General features: G+C 36.7%; 1 protein-coding gene across 19 annotated transcripts in view; it reads right to left on the bottom strand.

Moving 5' to 3' along the window:
• The window catches only part of LOC121874529, a 101,602-nt gene that overhangs the window by 53,878 nt on the left and 25,026 nt on the right, over nucleotides 1-22,698 (bottom strand). For 12 of the 19 annotated variants that reach the window (XM_042378696.1, XM_042378678.1, XM_042378686.1 and 9 more), the window contains exons 4-11: nucleotides 20,886-21,095; nucleotides 19,814-20,058; nucleotides 19,396-19,526; nucleotides 18,318-18,497; nucleotides 10,410-10,541; nucleotides 9,249-9,602; nucleotides 8,008-8,158; nucleotides 5,543-6,486 (exon numbers count right to left, since the gene is read on the bottom strand). In XM_042378696.1, coding sequence (XP_042234630.1) covers nucleotides 5,543-6,486; nucleotides 8,008-8,158; nucleotides 9,249-9,602; nucleotides 10,410-10,541; nucleotides 18,318-18,497; nucleotides 19,396-19,526; nucleotides 19,814-20,058; nucleotides 20,886-21,095 — 2,347 coding nt within the window. Of the gene's footprint in view, nucleotides 1-5,542; nucleotides 6,487-8,007; nucleotides 8,159-9,248; nucleotides 9,606-10,409; nucleotides 10,542-18,317; nucleotides 18,498-19,395; nucleotides 19,527-19,813; nucleotides 20,059-20,885; nucleotides 21,096-22,698 lie in introns of all 19 variants that reach the window. The other 7 variants (XM_042378684.1, XM_042378692.1, XM_042378682.1 and 4 more) reach the window with 7 other exon arrangements.

The raw sequence follows: 22,698 nt of genomic DNA, 5'->3' as shown, positions 1-22,698 counted from the left end.
AATTCCCCTTAACAAATTTGACACAGAATGGTTAACTTAATTTAATAAAAAAATATATAACTTACTTAATGTTAAAAAATCAGGTTAACTGGAAAAAATTAAAATTAACTAAACTAGTAAAATTTGAAACTTATTGCTCCATGCCTGATATCTAATGCGGTTTTCAAATGTCAATTGTATGTAATATTTTACTGTTTATGTAAATACATACAGTATACCAGCAGGTATATTACAATCCACTACAGGCACCACCATTGTCAACGTCTAGCATTCACAGCTGAACAAAATGCAGCACACTCACGATTCCAAGTCAACTGTGATAGTCTGCGACCATGACGAGTAGTGTTACCACACTTCAGTGCCACTGATTTCTATGAGTTCACTATAATCAAATAAGACAACTACTGAAAGTAGACTTACAAAAAAGTTACACTGTACATTTTCAAATGCATTCCAGTCATTTTTCTAAAGCCAACTAATTACCTACAAAAAAAAAGGCATCATCCTACATGAATGGATCAATCATGGATGCAGCTTCCTGTTGCACATTGAACTTGGCTGATCCCTTTATCATAATGTAAATACCTGTACCATGCAATTTATAATCATAAGTACTGCACTGTATCTTTATTCAATTAATTGGTAACCCAGAGCTAAAATAAAACCATAAAAATTCTAAAACATTAAGTTCCCCGAGTGTAAAAAGCAGCACTTCACTGTATTCTTAACCCTCTTATTAACCAATGATTCAGGTGGTCACTAAGAGCCTGACAGTTCCCAGACCCCCTCCCACAGGCTTATATTAGCCATAGCTACAAACCCTCACATTGTGTACAGCCAACAAATGTATATAAAAAACTTCTTGTTCTTGATCCTGCAGCTTTATTAAACCAGAGTCCAAACCTAATTTTGGATATTGCAGCCAGTACCATCACCCAAAAAGTGGTTGAGAATTTGGTTGATGCAACGAGAAACTTGTGTCATTGGCCGGTAAGAGGGTGAGATTTGTCCAACTGTTGATAACAAGAAAGGGTTGTGTGTGGGAGCAAGAGTTTGAGCAAGTGTTCAGTACCTGCCTGTGCCAAGAGTTGGTTGCCATGCCACTTATTTTATAGATGTTTATATTTTTTTACTTAAAAACATAATTTTAATGAAATACTTTTTCAATTTTTCTAAAACCACTAATTTATATTATCTGCAATAGATATTAATAAAAATATCTCAGTTATAGAATGCATTGTTTGTATGCACATCCTATTGATGCATAAGCTGAACCAATCTGAACTCTGATGACAATTTTCCTGAATATATATCCATCTATCTGATGTTGTGATACTTAACGCCAATTCCAGTGCTGAGGCCTTTCATGAATACAGTGATTTGCGTTTAGGAACTATCTGGAGTTATTAACTTAGCCTTCATTGCAACACCGCTTACATCACCCATAAACAAGTAATACCCAGATCCGAATTACTCTATGTATAAAACTAACACAATACACTAACCTTGATGTAATATATCTGTACAGTTACGTTACCAACACCGTAACACTCCCTCAGGTTATACACCAACTCACGCTTGTTAATTTCTGCAGAACTTAAACTCTCTACATAATGGTAAGAACAACATGCCTTCTCTTAGCACCACTAGATTCAGCACTACCATGTGGATGCTCATTGAACAGCCTTTTAAAGGCAAAACCACAAAAATTACATAAATATAAAAGAAAAACAGAGAACAAAACTTCCTCAAATTCAAAATTCTAGAACAATGATGAAAGTGGAACTATGGTGCAATAGCAGAATACAGAAAACAGAGCAATGATCTCTGGAAACTCTCACTTTGTTCTGGCAGAAATTGTGAATATGCAAACATTCAAACTTTAGATAATTTCAGCGTGGGATATTTGAACTGGAGATCTTCCACTAGGGTATATGCACAGGTTTACCTTTACACAAAGTGGATTAGAATAAACAGGTTCACTTTTTATCAGCCAAATTTCCTTTATTCTTGTCTAAGCTTTAAATATACTTGGTTGGCCACTGCTGTGAACTCTACCCTCCATACCTAACTTCTTCCCACTTAACACACTTGTGCAACTCAATGGACTGAAAAGCACACCATATGGTTAATCAACAGTTTCAATGAATAATAAGTAAAGTAAAATACATTTGGGGATTTAGTGTAGTCTAAGAAACTACATTTATATATCTTCCCAAATTTTGGTGAATACATTGCAGAAAAGTTGAGCCATCTGACACATGCATTTGTGTACAGTACCTCATAAACAGTTGGCAGGCCTGTAGAACCTTGCTAAGGTTGAGAATCCTTTATCCAAAATCCTCGGGGCCAGATGTGTTACAGATTCAGTTTTTTCCCCCTACAGCCCTCTTGGTGAGTGGAAGTTCACCTTGAGGGGTTCAGGCCAAAGTTTATAGAATGTACTTTTTCTTTGTAAAGCATTTTAACTGCATATTGAGACATACAGCCTGCAACTAAATGCCTAATCTAGTAAAATGATATCATAGCCCCTATACAGTGTACCCTATACCAGGATATTAATGATACAAATCTGTGCAGCTGATTTATAACAGCAGTTACAGCAATTGTTTACAAATACAGAATGAAAAGATACTTTAAACATTAATAGGTCTAATGTTTCATTTCTTAGAGAAGCATTAAATACAGTACAGTATTCTTAATATTGTAGGTTTTAAAGAGGATAGTTGATCAGCTGATGTTAATGTATGGGCAATTTTCCTTGCTCTTACCAGATGGCAGAAGCCGCAGGGGCGAATGGAAATAAAATCCCAGGAAAAAAGTTACAAAAAGTCACAATTTTGGCTAGGAAAAAAAAAGTCAAAGGAAAAAAGTCACTTTATTTAAATACCATCAACAATTAAAGTAATAAAATAGGTTAGGTCAGGTTACGTTAGGCTAGGTTCTGCAACTTTCTTCGGTGACTTTTTTTCCTCGTGACTTTTTTTTCCTGGATTTTTCACAGGATGGGCATGTGTGTCGTCAACAAAGCCTCTGAAGCCAACAGGCCCAGTGCTACGCCACTCAAACACAACATGAGTCACCTTGAGTATGAGTTATTGTAGTCCAGGAAGCAGTTGTTCAGACTCAAGAATTAAAATTTATTAAAAAATGTTTTTTAATGATGGAATTAGTGTTGGAGAAACAGTGTTGTCAGAAGAATTGTTTACTTTACTCTATCCCTCACTTGTTCTTTGTTTAACATACCAATGGTGCTACAGCTTATCCTCATCACATTTAGTATAAGAACATTAAATATGGCTTTAATGTTTCCTTTCTTAGAGAACCATTTAATATTTATAATACTGTATTTCAAAAATAAGTTTTTAAAAGGTTAATAAATAAACATCAAATGAAGACAATCAATCAGCTGATGGAAATACACACAGTTTCCCTACTCTCCATACAGCAGACGAAAGCACAATTGATCGTCTACTAGCAGATATTTCAAATTAATTATTGTACAGTATTAATATTTAGTATTTTACTGCCTCCCACAAATTATGAAAGGCCTGTACTCCTTAATAGTGCTCAATAGACTGTATAAGTTGTTATCAGATATGGTCATTATACAATATTGTATCCTATGTAATTACAGCAGCTAATTAATGCCCAGATTTAATGGACATGTGTGCGGTAAAAAAATTACAATATATAATATATCCATAAATATTAGTCTGCTTTTATTACTTCTGGTGACTAAAAAAAAAATATGTATGAACACATCTCTATTTTCTTTGCTATTGATAAAGAGTGGTGCTTTCTTTTCTTTACTTTTTTTTCATCATTACCCAAAGGGATTTCTACTGATCTTTTTTATATTTTCACCATAACAGCCCAAAAGCCCATTGCTAAAAAAAAACCACAAATCTCAGAATAAGGTGAGCATGTCTGGCTATAAACTATTTTGACAAAGAACCAAGTTTCCCAGCCAACTTTCAATGGTTGGGTGCATTAGGCTCTGCTCAGGTCAGCTGAGTGACCAACATCAATTGTGTTTTCGAGAATATTCTTTAGTTTTCAGAGTTTTTTTTGGTTTTGGGAATTTTGGATACATGATTCTCAACCTGTATTTTGTCTATGTATCTGTATCTACAACTATAACAGTAAGTCCATTATTTCAAACCATCAGTCATTGAGTAACTCCAAGCTTGTTTCTTAAGACTGTACATAATGAAGCCTTATTTTGTGTTAACTGTAGTAATAAAATACAGAATACAGCTAAGTAATCTGACTAGTGGTGCACCAAATAGACTAACCAGCCAGATAGTGGATATTTTAAAAATCTGGTACCTGGTCAAATAGTTAAAATTTTAATTTCTTTATGCTTGGAAAATACCAACTGTAAGATTTATATGAGTAAAATATACATAATGATTATAATAAGAGTATAAAAAGACTTATATTATCACAGGGTAAGTTATGGATGGACAGAGGGCGAGCCAAGTCCAACAGGTAACATATGTGGCTGTTGATGGAGAAGGTAATGTTAATATTATTTCTTGTAAACTAGAATGTTTCATGGACAAAAATATAACTTAGGAGAGACGAATGACCATGTAGATGAAGCTTCCTAAAACATAAGACTACTGTATTGCAAGAGTGCAGGTGTAGGCTTGCAGTTAGCCCAGCCTAATTATACACAAATTATCACAAATTATACTGGCAACATAACTTGGACTGGATTTTCAAATTATCTAGTAAATCTGATAACTGGACAGATAGTAAAATTGGTGCACCCCTAAAGCTGGCTGCCTTCAATGAATACAGTGTAAATACAGTCGAGTGGTAAACATGTTACAAACCTTCTCCAGTAATTCTCTATCAAACAAAACTCATACAGGCTTTCCTCTTTTTATGAAATACCATAGATGCACTGCCAAAAAATTTTACCTCAAAATCATGCATAAAGAAACCAAATAAACAACAGACAACCACTACAGAACTGGAGAAACATTCATACAGGAAAAAATTTGGCTCCTACACATAATACAACTGCAGTACACTAAAAGATGCACGAAACCTTTCTATCACGTTGGTTTTTTTTAAATACCTAAACCTAGTACACTAAAGTACAGTATCTGTCAACCAAAAATCTACTTACCATAGTTATAGTCATAAAATGGATATATGGTTTAAGAGAAAAGGTTAAATAGCTAAAGTATACTAAAAAAAAAGTTGACAAATGTAAAATGCTGGTTCCAAGGCTAGTTTGACCTCAAAGTAACACATCACATGGCTTGTGCACTGTCATACTCATAAACACCATGAAGATTTCATATTATTCGTTGAGGTTTGAGTGTTTATGAATAAATATATTAAAAAGGTTAAATTCCTTTCAACACATTCAATGCATCATTCACCTTTCCTAACATTTAAAATTTAATTTAAGTGGTCAAATTCAAAGCATACTTATGTTGCGACTGTAGTGGTACCAAACAGTCTCTGTTAGTACGGTATGTGAGGTCATCATTCATATTTCTCTGAAAACAAATTAACTTACCTGTAACAGATTTATTATCATCAGAGTGACTTTGGGCACTCTGTTGCTTCCAAGTGGTCTGATTGGGCAAGGCAGCAAAGGTGGTCTTCTTCTCTGAACCTTTACTACTACTCCTCCTGGACGAATCATCCTTGTCTGATTGCATGTAAATAATATTAATACCTCCTGGAAGCTGTTCTTTTAATTTTGAAAGCTCAGCAAAACTAGTAGCTTTTACCATTTGCTTTTCTCTATCAAATGAAACGTCACTCTCACTTCCAGAGTCCATTACCTCCATTGAACTTTTTCTAGGGTCTAGCACTATCAATCTTTCTTTGCTCGTATATTGGGAAGGCTCACGTTTCTCACGTTCCAGAGCTTCTCTTTCTAATTTATCTACCAACCGATTATCTAACTCCTCAATGCTACCACGATGGAAGTCTAACCGCCTTTCAACGCTTCGCTCACGACTGCTCCGAGATTCAGGCCTCGCACTGCCCTCTCGAGAGTCCCGCAGATGTGACCCTTCCAAGTTCGAACTCTCCCTTCTACCAGTGTGTACAAAAGGTTCTTTATCAGGATTTCTGGAAATGTAATTTAAGTTGTCTTGGCTTCCACCAAAATTTTCTATTGTTAACTGGGAGTCCTCTGCACTAATTGAATTGCGACGAGATCTTGAACGGCCATGTGGTCTCTCTTCATAGCGAGAGGGCATACCGGCGGCTGGGAGATCAGGGTGAGAGTTATTAAAGCTCCCACGCCGACTGAGCCCTCTACTCCTCTCACCTAATTCTTCTTCTTTACTGTCCATGTTATATTTTTCTTTGGTAGTAGATCTGGAGGAGTACGGCGCATCTAATTCTTGTGAGGGTCTCGGAGACACTGCGCGCATCATGTCACTGAGAGTGGCAAGTCCTCGTGATCTTTGTACAACAAAGTCACCCTCTTGGCCATCACTCATTGAGCTATGGAGTAAACAAAAAGATTAAGCAAATTTTTAGAAAAAACATTAAGATTTCTTCATGCATACAACACATACTGTATAGTATATTTTTAATGGACTCCTATACAGTATTTTCAACATGTATTCAACATCATACAGTACATATATAATGCACGACACGACAGGTAAACTTTGATAGAAACTGCAGTAAAAGCTTCAGCTTTGATGTACTATAAATGTTTTATAAAATAACTGTTAAACATTTCAAAACATATGAATCAAAATAATGATTTTCAAATAAAAATTTATATGGAAATAACAACCCCCCCCCCCAAAAAAGCGAATGAAAATTGTCTAGTATCCAGTGTAGAACTAATTGCCATATACTATTTGTACCACCTTACACATCTACAATGAGCTAGCCTATTATATAAAACACCTGTCTCTACAGAGTACAGTACAGTATACACCTAAACACCTGTCTCTGTCGAGTATACACCTAAACACCTGTTTCTGCAGAGTATAAACCTAAACACCTATCTCTGCAGAGTATACACTTAAACACCTATCTCTGCAGAGTATACACCTAAAGTACACCTATATACACCTGTCTCTGCAGAGTATACACCTAAACACCTGTTTCTGCAGAGTATAAACCTAAACACCTGTCTCTGCAGAGTATACACCTAAACACCTGTCTCTGCAGAGTATACACCTAAACACCTGTCTCTGCAGAGTATACACCTAAACACCTGTCTCTGCAGAGTATACACCTAAACACCTGTCTCTGCAGAGTATACACCTAAACACCTGTCTCTGAAGAGTATAGACCTAAATACCTGTCTATGAAGAGTATAGACCTACTAATCATATTCCCTTGTAAATTTTTTTTGAAATTCCTTTCTTTTGGTTATGAGGAGTCCAGTTATGTATTAGACAGATGGGCTACTGTTGCTGTATCATCCCTATGGTGAAAAGCTTTTTATCTCTACCATATATTTGTACTGTAAAGTATTATGTAAGATAGGTAAAATATGACCTGCCTAGGTTATTGCAGGACCATCTAACCTAACCTAATCTAACCTAATTGATATTAGGTCCCTTCTGCCTTCATCTATTCTTATTGTACAGAAACAATACTTGGCAACTTCCTCCTGCACAGAACTCGGTGACACTACCACCACCCCTAACCCCTAGCTGTCCATCTCTCATCCCCCTCCTCCCTTGCACAATGTTACCAGAATAACAGAATTACCAGCTGCTTCGAGCTCATTGGTATCCCATTTGTAGGGTTCGAATTCTGTGGGTGGGTGTAGCACTCGGAAATTTTCCCAGCTGTACACGAGACCTGCTGCTATGTTCTTATATCCCTAATCTTATTACAATTTGTCAATGCAGGGATAGATTCTTGCAGATGAGGACGAATTAGTTTTTCAAAGATCCTGTTAACGTAATGACCAATAATATTTTTTCCAAAGCTTTGTAAAGCATGACAAATCTTACATTCACAACCAAGAAAAATTCACTAACACAAACTACTCACCTGTCCCTGCCACCATAGTCACTGTTGTAGGAGGATGGTGCATTCTCAGACTTGTCTGTTCTCTGCTCCACCCTTGATCTAATGTCCGTCATGTCATTTAAATTCATAGAGTGTGACCGCCGTACACTGGGGGCTCCAGCAGTTTTCATTCCTGTTATCAGGAAGAAATGTTATACTATGTGACATCATGAACCACTGCTGTCATGTACAAGCTAGTGGGAAAAACATACTGTATTCATTTATGTGATCAAATCAATGAATGCTGCTTTTTTTACATGAAATGTTTCAATGTGTTATGTATCAAAAATTACTAGGCTGAACCTTATACTGTTGCAGTATGTGTTAATTCCTAAAATATATATACTAAACTTAAAGTGTGTATTAAGATGCAGACACAAACACACACACACACACACAAGGAAAACACATGCATATGCATGGCATGTGCATGCAGGCACACACTCACACACTCTCTCTCTCTCTCTCCAGGACAACACTTAAATCTATAAGGGTAAAACTCTAAACATAAAAAGGTAAGTGTTTTCTACCCATTCGGGTAACCCCTCCTCATGTGCATGTCTGGACAGCTTTCATATAATCAATACTTGGTGATTGTGGCCTTGTAGCTTATGTAATAGTTACCAACTCCACCAACCAGTCAGGCCGGCCCATCACAAAAGAGGCATCAACATATCAAATCTCCAACAAATATTAATCTCTGATTTCATAAATGGCTGCTGGCAATACCAAGTATTGATAATGAAATAAGCTTTCATGCATAAACAAAATTATTCTTATACTACACCTATAATACCTTGGTGGAGCAAAGCAATGTCTATGCATGTACAACTCACCAGAAACATTCCTCGAATACTACATCTAAACATGGGCAATTTAAAACTTAAAATTGCATGTGATGATCAGCACAATAAAACTACGAGAACACAACAAAGAAAAAAAATCTCAAAATCAAGGCGTAATCAATTTTGCAAAATTAATTAAATAACTTAAGTTTACAAAATTTATGAAATAATCTTCAAACTTCATAAACAAGCCGCAACACATGCATTTCGAAATACACAAATAATAATATTAAAAAAACCAGCAGCCATTTATATGAAAACCAAAGACTTTTTTAAAATGAAACAGAGTACATGTACTTGTGAAATGCTACCGGCCCCCCAATAAGCACAACATAACTGAGTGCCACAAGGGTGCCAAGTTCATGATAAACACTTTACCATAGTCCTGTAAATGGGCTGGGTGACTGGCCCGTGCCCTTACACGTTCATGTGACAGGCCATGACTGGGTGGAAGAGGGTAGTGGGGGCCGTCTCTAACGGGTATGTTGTAGCCGAGGCCCTGCGGGTACCCCCTGCCATGGTTCGTCCCAACGGCAGGGGTCAGCTCCTGCCGGGTGGGCTGGCAGGTGTGGGCTGAGGCCAGATAGTACGAGTACTGATCACCGAAGGTCTGTGACTGGTATTGTCTCCAGCAGTATATGCAGTCGCGGTCTGTCACCTCATGATTGCAAGACCACCACCATTGAGGGTATATAGACCCCCAGTTGAACCCCCCGCATGCCCCCTCTTCATCTCCTGTAGCCCACACACAGTCAAGAGGCAAATTGTTAGTTTAACAACACACACTACCTATTATCAAGCTCATTACTCCAGTAAATATTACTCAAGTTAATAAAAAGGTTGATATATTTCTGCACTATCAATCAAGTAGATTAGTTCCACTTAACACAACTGATAAAGCTGGCCTGTGACAAGAAACGCATAATATAAAGCACCATGACAAGTTAGTGAGTAACAAAGTTAGTTTGACACCAAAAGTGACGGACAGTGCAGCAAGGGATGAAGCTATTATGTACAGAGAACAAACTCTCTCAACATACCATTAGGAGCAAAAGCAGCATAAGAAATGCAGGTTCAGTATAAGGTAAGTTAGTAACCCCCGACCACACATATGTGCACATACATTTAATGTTTTTGCTACATTTGTTGAGTAATATGTAACTCATACTATAACTTAATAGTTAAATATCCTTCTTTGAACCCAATACCATCCTCCCATTCTTAGGAACTCTTGTATATACAAATATGCCCCACTCTGCGAAAATGGTACATACCGTCTGTATGTAATGCTTAAAACATGAAAAGTTACAAATTCATACAATCTAATAATGCAGTTTATTTTAGCGATAATCCATCAGTATTCTAGAAACATGCAATAAGTTTAGTACTGGTAACAAAAACTGTTAGTATTACTGTATTATTACCAAGCAAATTGACAAAAAGAACAAGTCCCGTGCTATCTGAAACACTCAAACTGTCGTAGATGTTAAAATTGATGAGGATCTCCAGCAAACATCAATTAAATGGGACTGTGATTACCCTCATGGACGGAGACTCGATCCCTGCGTAGCCGGTCACGCTCCGTCAGGGATTGTTGTCGTCTCAACCCGGTCCCCGTCCCTGATCCTGATCCGCTTCCCCCTGAGGATGGTGATTTGACTCCTCCCCGACCTAGTGCACCATCAACAGGCACTCATCAATTATTAACTTATTACTAAAAAGTTTCATGGCTTCTTATTTTTTTCTATGTGTGTAAATGTTTACAAGAGCTTTCTGGGAAAGGTGAATACTTGAAAAAACAAGATTCTCAAACTAGAAGCACAGCATCCATAGAAGCACAAAAGCAAAAGATGAAATCTTTCTAGTCTGTATACTGAAAAAGGAACATAGTACAGTACTGAAGTAGCCCACAAATCATACCAGAAGATTTTTTTTTAACTAAAATAGCAATAGATTGAAGCTGGCAAAAAGTAGTTGCCTGACAACCAAGCATGGTGTATTAAACTCCAACTGTACAATAAACAAAACACTTAACACCAGTAACCTCAAATGGCAAAGAGCAGGAACTCATATACCGTAAGTTGCGCCGTATAAGTCGACCTTAAGATTTTTTGTTCTAAATTCAAGTTTAGGCCTATACTCACCGTATAAGTCGACCCCCCAAGGCCCAAACATAGGCTAGGCTAAAACTGAAATGTGGATATAGCCACTCCACTTTCATCAAGACACTTACCATAATACCTTTCAATATTTGATATATAAATTATATAGTTCATACAAAAAGGGAAGTGGGCAACAGGATCTACGTACGACAGCAATCAACCGTTAAAAATCTTCCGTAAGTTATCTTCATAAGAACTCTGGTAAACACCAAGCCAAAATCAGCACCTCCAATAAAATATTAATTGTTTACACAGCATACCAGTAAAGCACCTTGATAGTACCGATATATATGGTATGATAGTAGAACATTATGGTACACCTAGCTTACGATCCGCCATTTGCATCAGATGGTGTAAACAAACTGCTGGGTAGTACCAGGTAGTTGTCTGGCTAGCCACCTGAGTTCAGTGGCATTCTGATCAATTGTTTACTGTGCATCAGCTGTTGGAAATGGCGTGTGGTGTTGTGTTCGTTTAATTATACTGGAATTTACTATTTTATTACAAGCTCTATGTTAAATAAATTTACTAAACATGAATTTCAGTAGGAAATATTAGCGGCAGGCCACGGGAGTTACGCAAGTGATGCACAGCGAGTGTTGGGCAGGCTGTTCCACTTGTTTAGCACTCTGTGGTAAAGCTTCACATTTTATACTCGGCGTATAAGTCGACCTCTGGTTTTGGAAAGATTTTTCAAACTTAAAATGTCGACTTATAAGCCACAACTTACGGTAGTTTATACCAAGTTCATCTTGAATTAATTATTCCCAAACAGTAGGAGTTGCAATAGGCCATGCTTTTGTTTGTTGCAAATGAAATAAAAAAGCTGATATTCTCTTCATAACACACATCAAACACATAAATGGCTGGCTACACAAAGTAGAGTACAATAATTGAGAATTTTTCAATTTCAAAAAGTAAAATCAATTTCTGAAATAAAAATTTATCACTGGAAAGAAGAAATTTAATAACCATCATCATGCAAGTGAAGTCATCATACAACACAATGACTACATGTCATCATACAATACAATCACAAAAAGTACTGTATGCTGAAATACAATTTAGAAATGGTGCCTCAGAGAAACCATTTAACATCACTGCATTTTTTAACACTGTTTGTTGTACAGTACAGGTAAAATGAAAATTAATGAAACAGCTCAACACAATGTTTTAAAGTTGAAATGCTGTATGATGTATAACACATTGGGAAATATGGACAACAGGTTAAGGGAGTGAATGATGGATGGCAGAATAAAATCACAATTTAGTAAGAAATTAAAATCATCACATATGGCACAAGCGGCTAGAGATTGTTCTTGACAAAGGAAGAAAGATATGTATGAAACTGACAGCACAAAGATAAGAGATAGAAAGAAAGGGATCGTTAATACAAGAATTTACAACATATAGTATATGACTTCAGGAAAATTCAATGATTGTAATTTATGCAGAAAAGGGAAGGAACAAGAAAAGGGAAAAGCAAAGGGAATGACAATGTGCAAAGGCCTACTGTGCAAGCAAACAAGTGCTACCAGTAAAGACAACAAAGTTTGCTGGCACGTGCATTTGGACATCACTCTTAACATAGTTTACACCAATGATAACAACACTGGTTTATGCCCTAAGTGATCCTTGCATTTTATGCAGGTGAGCTCAAAGTGAATATTAAATGTTAATAGTGAATATTACAACAACATAAACATGGAACTGAAAACTGATCCAAATACACAAGTTGATGAAAGAGCAAGAAAGCTTTAAAGAGAAATAAGAGACAGTGATGGTAGTCTCAAAGCAACAGGAGAAAATAAAACGTGTTTGTGACTCGGTATTCCTGCCAACTCAACGTTCTCTCTCTATATGGGTGTTCCTCGCCACCCCTGGCCCTGGCCCACGTATTCGCAATGGGAAGATGGAATGGAGCACATAACTATTAAAATATGAAACAATCTTGTCAGTGACAAATTATAGAATCAATATTTTTTTACAGTTAAAATGTATATGAAGCAAAAACATCCAATTTTGGCCTTTAAAGATAAGGGGATTGATGCCAAAACTTTCTTGGGTGACTGGGAATGGGGAAAATATATGATTTTAAAGAGTGAAATGAGGTAAGGCTCCTGGGAATTAATACAAGTGCTGGAAAATGGAAGTATTGCAATACAGTACTTACAGTAAATATTACTACAGTACTATACTGTATATTGTAATAGGTTTCATAGATAGATACATACAGTTTTACACAGCAGGGAGTGAACAGATGCAGTGACTGTGCAATAATTGAAAACAGGCATAGCTTATATTAGTGAATCTTTAAAGCAGAATAGTTATCACTTAATGTGCATGATTAACATTCATGTCCCTCATAGAACAGGGTTCCTTGGAGGTAAATTGAGTGCTGAACTTGAAACGATTTATAGAACAACAATAACTCTTTAAAAAGTAAATCCTCATAATGACTAAGAACATTTTAATTGAAAAATACTGCAAAGGTCATGTACACAGGAGTAAACATAACAGTACATGTAAGTGAATAAGGAACTGCTATGGAAGGTTTTAAAAGTATATGCTGGGGAGGAAATGTTACTGAACACCCAGTACCAACTATTAAAAAATATATAAATAAAAAAATAAAAAAGTCTAGGCATCTCTCAGCTTAATTCCTGCAGTAGACATACTGTGACATGTGCTAAGCAAGTCGTGTCGGTCGTGGTGATACCGCCCACTTCCGCATCTCTGGAGCATCTCCGTTTTCACTATTCTACATCTTCCATATCCAAAGTTGATTACTGCATTTGCTTTTCTCTTTCAAAAGTAGCAATCATTTGCTCTTCACCACATTAACTATATATTTTTCTGGTCACAATCTTTGGTTTCTACCGAAACAATTTTTGTCTTCCATTTTTTATCTTTATCTAATGCCTTAATGCACCAAATTCTAATCAGCACCAAAAATCTTTTTTATTCACAAAACCATGCTAAGAAAATGCAAATACAGGTAAACTGAAAAAAAAAATCATACATGTTGTCCCTGGACATGCATAACTACCTACAAACTGAATGGAAAATGACTTAAAACAGTAATTTCAGAGTATTTTCACACTAATTTGAAATTATTGTACTGTATTCCAGTTTAGTCCAGGGTATACTGTAACATCACCTACCATATTACAGCACAAACATTAACTTATTGATTTTATATCGAGTTCAAAGATAAGCAAATGAACAGTGGTAGAACGCTGTTAACAGAAACCAACAGTAATGTGCTTAACATCATATACCGGTATGTTTTTTTCTTTTTCTGGTGGAAATGGACATAAGTCAACTAATTCTGGATGAACTATAAATATTTCCACTGAAAAGAATATGTGCCCGCCAAGAAGCTAAGTACAAACTTAAAATATTCACCCAATTTTGTCCAATAAATAAGCACATAAGTGCCTAAACACTATGGGACCTTACAGGCAAGAACATAAATATATGAACAGGTTCACAAGTCCTAAATATATCATGTACAGTATACCTGTACCAATAGTCTCTCTCTCATGTACCATTGAGGCTGCACAAAGATGCAGATGAATTTTACAAATTAAAGGGTTACATTCCAGACCCTCTCCTCATACTAAAATATTTGCACTTCTCTCTAACAAACAACTACTGTATAAAATGATACACAACACCCATATGGGTTACCCATAATAAAACATTGCACACCATAAAAACATAATTTTGAATACTCCTTTTCACAGAATAACAGTACAACTTTCTTAAAACATCAAATGTACATGACCACTGCTTCCATGTATGACCCTACCACCCAGTCCACCACTGCCGTGCATGCCTTCACTAACCAGCCCACCACTGCCATGCATGCTTCCCTCACCCAACCCACCACCCAGTCCACCCAACACACCAAAGAAATAGCTGTCTGTCCACAATCAGTCACCACCAACATCAAAGACAGACTTTGTAGATATATCTAAGTGAAACAACACACATCCTCAACATAACTAAAGCTGCCTCCCGAAAGCTGGGAATGCTGTACAGATGCCGTAGTTACTTCACTCCTGAGCAGTTGCTTCAAGTATAGTATAAGGGATTCATTCGTCTTAAGTTGGAGTACTGCTCTCATATCTGGGGTGGCTCTTCTGTCCAACTGTTTGATAGGGTGGAATCAAAGGCATTTTGTCTTATTAACTCTCCTCCTTTAGTTGACTATCTTTTTTCCCCTTCTCTTCGCCGCAATGTTGCTTCACTCTCTCTCTTTTACAGGTACTTTAACAGGCAAATGTTCGGTGGATTTGGCATCCTCTGTACCGCCGGCAAGGCCATGGGCTCGTACCACATGTCTTATCCGCGGTGCCCACCATTTCTCTGTGGATGTCGGTCACACTAGAATAACCCGTTATATTACATCCTTCTTTCCTCACACAGACAAACTGTGGAATGCTCTGCCTCCTTCTGTGTTTCCACACTCATACAATGTCTCACTTTAAAAAGATGGTTTTCCAGCATCTTCGTGGTGTAGATTAATATAACCTCTTCCTTTTCTATTTTTAATTTCTTTGTATTCTTATTTTTTTGCCCCCTAGGCCCTGCACGTGGGCCGATGACCTGTGCCCGGGTGGGTTGATCCCCGAAAAAAAGGAGAATTATTTGTATGTCTTAACTTGGGTTCCAGTTTTATTACTGTACAGTATTGCTTTTCATATTAATGGCATCTAGTTATAAATGGTTTCGCGGTGACCACAAGATAGGTAGCTGTTGTGGCGACGCAGTAGCTAGTTGTGTGAGGCAGCCTTATGTTTGCTGTGTATGGTGGCCAAATGGTTGCTAGCTTTGTCTGACAGCTAGATGGTAGTAACTAGCATTATCTTGTGCTGAGTTGAGTTCCTGTGTGATGTTGGGTACAACTGCCCTACAGACGAGGTTGTAGTGGTCATGGTGAGGATGCATGGTGGTGGTGTGTGGGAAGGGAGGGTGTGAAGTGTGTGGGGGATATAATATTGTGTGTGACCGTGTGGCATCATGTAACCACAAACACCATCAACAAGCTTAAATTATATAAGTTAAGATAATGTATGGTGTACCTTTTTTTGTAATAACCATATTTTCTAAATTATTAATTATTAATTCCAATCTAATATTCAAGAAGAATTTTATACAGGGTACTGCTAGTTTTTATTCCTAGTAAGACCATAGCCTCAATTTTTTTCACACATATAATCAATTTAAAAAACAATGGATTGTTACTGAAGACATTCTTGATCTCACTCCGTACTATTTGTTCATTCATACATGCCATAAAGCTCACTGCTTAAATATTGTATAAAGCATTCACCCTCTCTGGCTCTTTCCAACTTCATTGTCATCATTTTTATTGCAAGAACGTTCATCTAACACCGCCATAATATCAGTTACTGTAAAAGACATGAAGATCATCTTTATATAAGGAGAACAATAATTTTATTAGGAATAATTGCATGGCTGGACTGAGTGAAGTCATGTACAGCACAACTCACTGGGGCTATTTTTCCTTGATTTCTTTTTACCTTTGACTCTGGGAATGATTAAGAAAAGTTAAGACGTCTAAAGGCCAGAGAAATAAGTACAGTATACCTGTACAGTAATTCCAAAATAAGAGGAAAAGCAGTGTGTGTGTGTGTGTGTGTGTGTGTGTGTGTGTCCAGAGGGCCCCCTGTTGCAGCACACACAGTTATAATGTAGTTCTCTCTCCATATACTTCTCAGCAGACCTAATTACTTTCTTTTCCTCGGCTACTCTGTGGTTTAATTCGTCACTCATAATTTGGTTTGAGGTCATGTCCTCCATTCATCCTAGTATGTATTACCCCCTGCTGACTCTCTCTCCTCCTTTTCATCACTTTACTTTTGGTTGACATTCACAACCAACTGCTGATTTATCAGACACACCTCTGACAAAATACCTGAAGTTAGTTTTCTGCACTCTGTATGACGATGATAATTTTTCTTACGAATCTATAAAAATAACCACATACACAAAAGTTAAACTCTGAAGGTTTTGACTTCTGACCTGCAATGGTCACATCAACCTTCAACATCAGGTGCCCTGCACAATGCTTAGTGATAATGCATGCTCATGTAAAGATTTATCATAATATTTGCATCAATACAGTACAGTATAAGAATTATTATCCAGACAAAGTTTAAACTTTTCACCATTCAATAACCTTGAACTGACACACATATTTGAATTTGGCATTCAGCACTTCGTCAAGTATTGTTGCATATTCACATAATGTTTCACTAAAATATCTGTACTGATAGAAAAATCACACTGAACAAAGTTTTGGCCTTTGGCTATCACATGACCCTAACCTTTAATGGGGATCTGCATTAAATAGAAAGAACCTGGCCAAGTGATACCATAATTGGGATGTCTTACTGAACTATTTGTTGTACTCTGACCCGAGTTTGCAAATTGGATCTTCAACTGTGACACTGATGTTTATTGAACAGTAACACCCAGACACTATGAGCATCCATAAATGATGATGAGGTTGTCTTAAGTCTGGCATCAAAATGATATAAACTATAAGACTACAGGTGCTCCTCTACTTACGAACGAGTTATGTTCCTGAGGCTTGTTTGCAAGTCCAATTGTTTGTAAGTCCAACTTTACTCTTGTAGATATCAAACATTGTAAAAAATGAAAAGATTATGGATATTTAGTACAGCTATAACCTTTAATACAGCTTTAAAACCTGGCTCACTCTTCTCCTCTTAGGTAATGTTTGTTCTATCTGGAATTTTCTTCAAAATAATTCAGTCTCATCCACATTAAACACCTGTTCTGGCAAGTAACACCCCTTCAGTGATGATGTTTGCATCTCTGAAAGTTTGTAAGTTGAACATTCTTAAGTAGAGGAGCACCTGTAGTTATATAAGTAAACTCTTTGTGAGAGATTTTGATCACACTATATGTCCTGTTCAGCAAGTGCATAAACATATATGAATACAGTACTGTACTGTAAATATACTGTACAGTAAAACTACAGAATGTTGGCACATGGCATTGTAGGTGCTCACTGGTGTTTTGGATCTATAGTTCCACATCTTTCTTTTAGGCACAAAAGTTATGCTGATGATTCAACAAGCTTAAGTAAGGTCTGAAATAAAATCTTTTAGTCCTCATTATACCCAGAGAAATATAAATACAACCCTGCAGTTACCAAAGCTACTGTCTACTGGAACAGAAGCAGGGAGGAGACATGCAGGAGGCATTACTTGAAGGATTAGTATACCTCTTAGCGTGGAATAGGGCGATCGTTGCTGTGAATGCTGTGAATGGGAGGAAGACCGGGCGGAAGAATAGGAGGAGGAGGCGGTGGAGTGGGCCGAGGAGGGTGAGAGGCTCGCTCGAAGGTCAGGGATGACCTTCATACTCCGTTGGTACCCACTCCAACCGCTGCACCCACCACCACCTGTGCAGTATACCATAGGACCCAGGTTGTATCTTCCACATACCAAAACACTATAAGCCATAACTGTCTTCACATGTGAATGACACTTACGTAACTGATGTTGTTAGTGCTACTGGGGAACATTCTCTGATAGTACATAATGCTTCTTCAATACTAGTGCATACTGAGAATCTTTACCATCAAACACCTTAACAGATCAGTACCAGAAAATAAACAATTAAGAATATTTCCATACACATATACATAATTAATGCCCTTCCATTTTAGCGAGAAAAGCAGGTGTGCAACCAGGAAGCAATTAAAACAAGTGCAAGCAAATAATGACAACAATATCTGAAGGTTATTAAATCAAAGAAAAACTTGACTGAACAACAAAAGATTTACAGAGTCAAAGACAGAATCATTTGTTGCCACATTTTGTTAAAAGTTTTCCCAAGAGTATAGAAACATTGACATACAAAAGGAAGAATTAAGAGGAATTAACCTATCTTGATAATTTTCAGTTTGAGTCAAGTATTTCACTGTCAGCAGAGACCAAATAACCAGAAATAGCACTAAAGCAATAATTAGGTCACAGCCGTAATACAAGCAAGGACTAGGATCCACAAGAGCTCAGTCTCTTGTATTACCGACTGATAATGGTGACATTAGCTACTATTGTCTATGGTAGGAGTAAATTGTGTTAATAAGGGCCTAAAATACAGGTTAAGTGTAAGAAGCATGCATGACCAATGCCAACAAAAGTGTCAACAATCGACGTTGATTCCTCCACCTGAATTCTTCAAAAAGAAAAAGTGACTGTTGCTCAACAACAGTTCTCGGATGATCAATTTTCTTCTATAATAAAAAATAAAAAGTAAATTAATGCTAATGTGGCATAGAACCAACTAAAACAAACCTGGGGAAGAGAGCTGGATAAATTTTGTGGATGTCTTCTTCGTACCTGGCAGTGACACGCACGAGACAGGTTCCAGCTCTAGAAGAAAAAATAGCTCTGCTGCGAAGGCCAGCACATTCTGCTTCACTGAGCTGTGAACACAAAGATGGTTCAGTTAGCAATGTATCATCATCTAGTATCTTTCTATGTATTACTATACACAAAAGACTAGTGAACTTAACACAATTTACAATATACTGTACTAAATAATAAAAGTATACTACAGTAATTCATTGATTCAAGTGAAGTGTGCAAATAAGTCATGCCCTATTTTCCCATTCCAAAATGTTTCAATTAAATCTATAACCAAGAGTTACACAGCAACTTACTAATACATAACAAAATTTCCTTTCACGAGAGGACTAGTAAAGAGTCTCACCTATGCATATATACAATGTCTTCTTTGGTTAGGAGACACGGGTTGTATGGGAGGCTCTCTTGGCAAAATCTAATGACCAGACCAATGTTATATAGTGAATCAGCAATGGAGGGAGGATCAGCAACTGCTATATCTCCCCATGGGAGTTCCTGGGGACAGTAGAAGGCTACGAGAGCAGCCAGACCGATGCCATCACTCAGATCGCTCAGGTCTTGGATGCGGGGAAAAACTGGCATCTCCTGGTCCTGTGTGAGGGCGGCAGTGTTCCAATAATTAGTAAGCTATGATTTAAATTGTCCATACTACACACACTGAGTACATGTTCTGCTACTAAACTATGGTGAACTTGCTATTACATAACATTACTATACTGTAACTTTAGTATTTCACAATAAATAAAATATTCTATTAATTAGAAGTTAGCAAAAATCTGGTATAAAGGGTCAAAGATTTTTAAACACCAGTAATGAACTCTAAATGTAATACCCACAATACTATACTCCAGAAACAGGCACACCATTCAAAAACATCTTATCTACATTCTAGTCATTACATCATGCTGTACTCTACATTTTATCATTGGTGCTATTTAGCTATTTTTTCTTTATACTGCAGTCTCACTGGAGGTGGGCCTCCACTTAAGAGGTGGTGGTCACCTGTGGCATCTTCCTATTTAAACAAAACTTTCTTCTATATCCACTACCATAAAATTATAAATTTTAATTTAATAATTACTTAGCTACACATGGGACAAGTCCTTTGATAACCTTATTTCTACTAGGTCACAGCAACTGCACTATTTTACTTTTAAATCACAATAAAAAGAACCCACAATGATGAGCATCATCATCCGAAATATAAAAATTAGTATATATATATATATATATATATATATATATATATATATATATATATATATATATATATATATATATATATATATATATATATATATATATATATATATATATATATATATATATATATATATATATATATATATATATATATATATATATATATATATATATATATATATATATATCCGAGGGGGGGGGGAGATCAAGCTAACCTGAGAATGAACCTGTTGATGTATTCGCTCTTGTAAGGCCAGCGTGACATGACTGATCCAGAGCACAAGCGCTTCCTCCTGGTCTTGTGGAGTGCGATCAGGCATTACACCACCACTGACACGCTGTAGCACCGTGACTGCTCGATCTGCTACCACCACCTCCCTGATGTACAGGGCCATCATAGCCTCTATCACAGCCAAATGAGCAGACTGAAACAAATATACAAAACTAGTTATGAAACAAGATATTTGTGACTGTGCATTCTACGATTGTACAGTACTGCATGAAAACAGTGTACAGTACTGTACTGCACTGGTACATTCTAAACAGTTACACATGACAACAATGCTAAACAGTAACCCAAGCACTAAACACATGACAATGAACCATAACACTAGCTACATTTGGTATAGTTATCTCTAGTCTGAAAAGGAATGCATATATTCAATCATGGAAAATATTAATTCATGTTAATAAGAATACTATACTATACAATGCCTTTTATACAAGTAATAAATGCATAATACAAAGTGTGGAGGCAAGGATTCATTTGTTTTACTGTACTGTACATTTTTTTCATGCCCAGAATATAAGGAAATGTGTGTCGAGTGTTTCTACTTGTTGTTTCAGGACTATCCTCTCACTTTCTACACTTGTATTTCCTCCATATCTTGAGGTTTGTTTCCCTTAATCCATCCCAAGCAGAATGTGGGAGAGAAAAAAGATAATTCATAGACTGATGATACAGTACACAGTAACTTGAATAAGCACAAATTGACAATATGAATTCCAAAGTTTCACTTAACAATTTAATCTCATTTTGCTTTCTATTTCTTTAATGTGCTCTACCATCTTACAATCTTTTGAAAGGTTGCAGTTCAAGTAAGTCCTGGCCCCAACCTAACCAAACTATTAGGAGTGGAGCCCATTAGTTAAGGAAGTCATGGGTTTTGGAAATCGCTTGGAAAATATTTAAGTACACACTGCACTGAAACTCACATTTCATTCCACTAGTAAATAAATACCTTATATGGATTTATCTCCAACTGTTATCTAACTTCACACATTCTAATCTAGTACAGTAAGCATATTTTCCACATTTCAAGAAAATAAACTTATTTCACCAATGAATATTAAAATCAAAGCTATAATGGTAAGCAAGTCTATTAGACAGTGTCTGCCCTCTTAACTTACATCAAATTATATTATGTAATGCTTACACTGGAAAGACAATTAATTCCTTCATGAAACACTCAAGATTAAATGTGAAACATGCATTCTTGAAATTTGATTTGAGAATCTTGTGGCAGCCCTGGTTGTAGTTGTGCTGCCAATTCATTAATATATTTTTTTTCATTATTTAAGCAAATATACAAACATTTGGAAACTTGCCTTTGGATTGTTCAATATTTATCCTGACTGTGAGACACCCAAATATAGATCCATGAATCACAATCCCCATTACATACAGGCATACTTCACCAAGTGTTGCAAGGTAAAATTGTGAGTACGAGAGCCAGGGTAGAGAGCCAGGGTGAGGTCGATGGAACTTTGGCTGACTTTACATGTTGACAGTATATCTCTTTCCATTAGTATATTGACACTGTTACATGTGACGCAAGGAAAACATCCACCAGCCAAACAACTCTGGTAAACACCGAATTGATTTTTGTGTATATCAACTGTCAGACGACAAACCTTGGCAGAGCCATCTAACGAGCCTCCAACAAAACTTCAACCACACATCAAGGGGGTCTCTTTCCTATATTTCATATACAGTATAGTCTTTGCTAATCATAGAAGAGTGGGTTT

The sequence above is a fragment of the Homarus americanus genome, unplaced genomic scaffold (genome assembly GCF_018991925.1).
Source record: "Homarus americanus isolate GMGI-L3 unplaced genomic scaffold, GMGI_Hamer_2.0 scaffold34360, whole genome shotgun sequence".
NCBI classification, from domain to species: domain Eukaryota; kingdom Metazoa; phylum Arthropoda; class Malacostraca; order Decapoda; family Nephropidae; genus Homarus; species Homarus americanus.
This window is presented reverse-complemented; position numbering and strand designations above follow the sequence as displayed.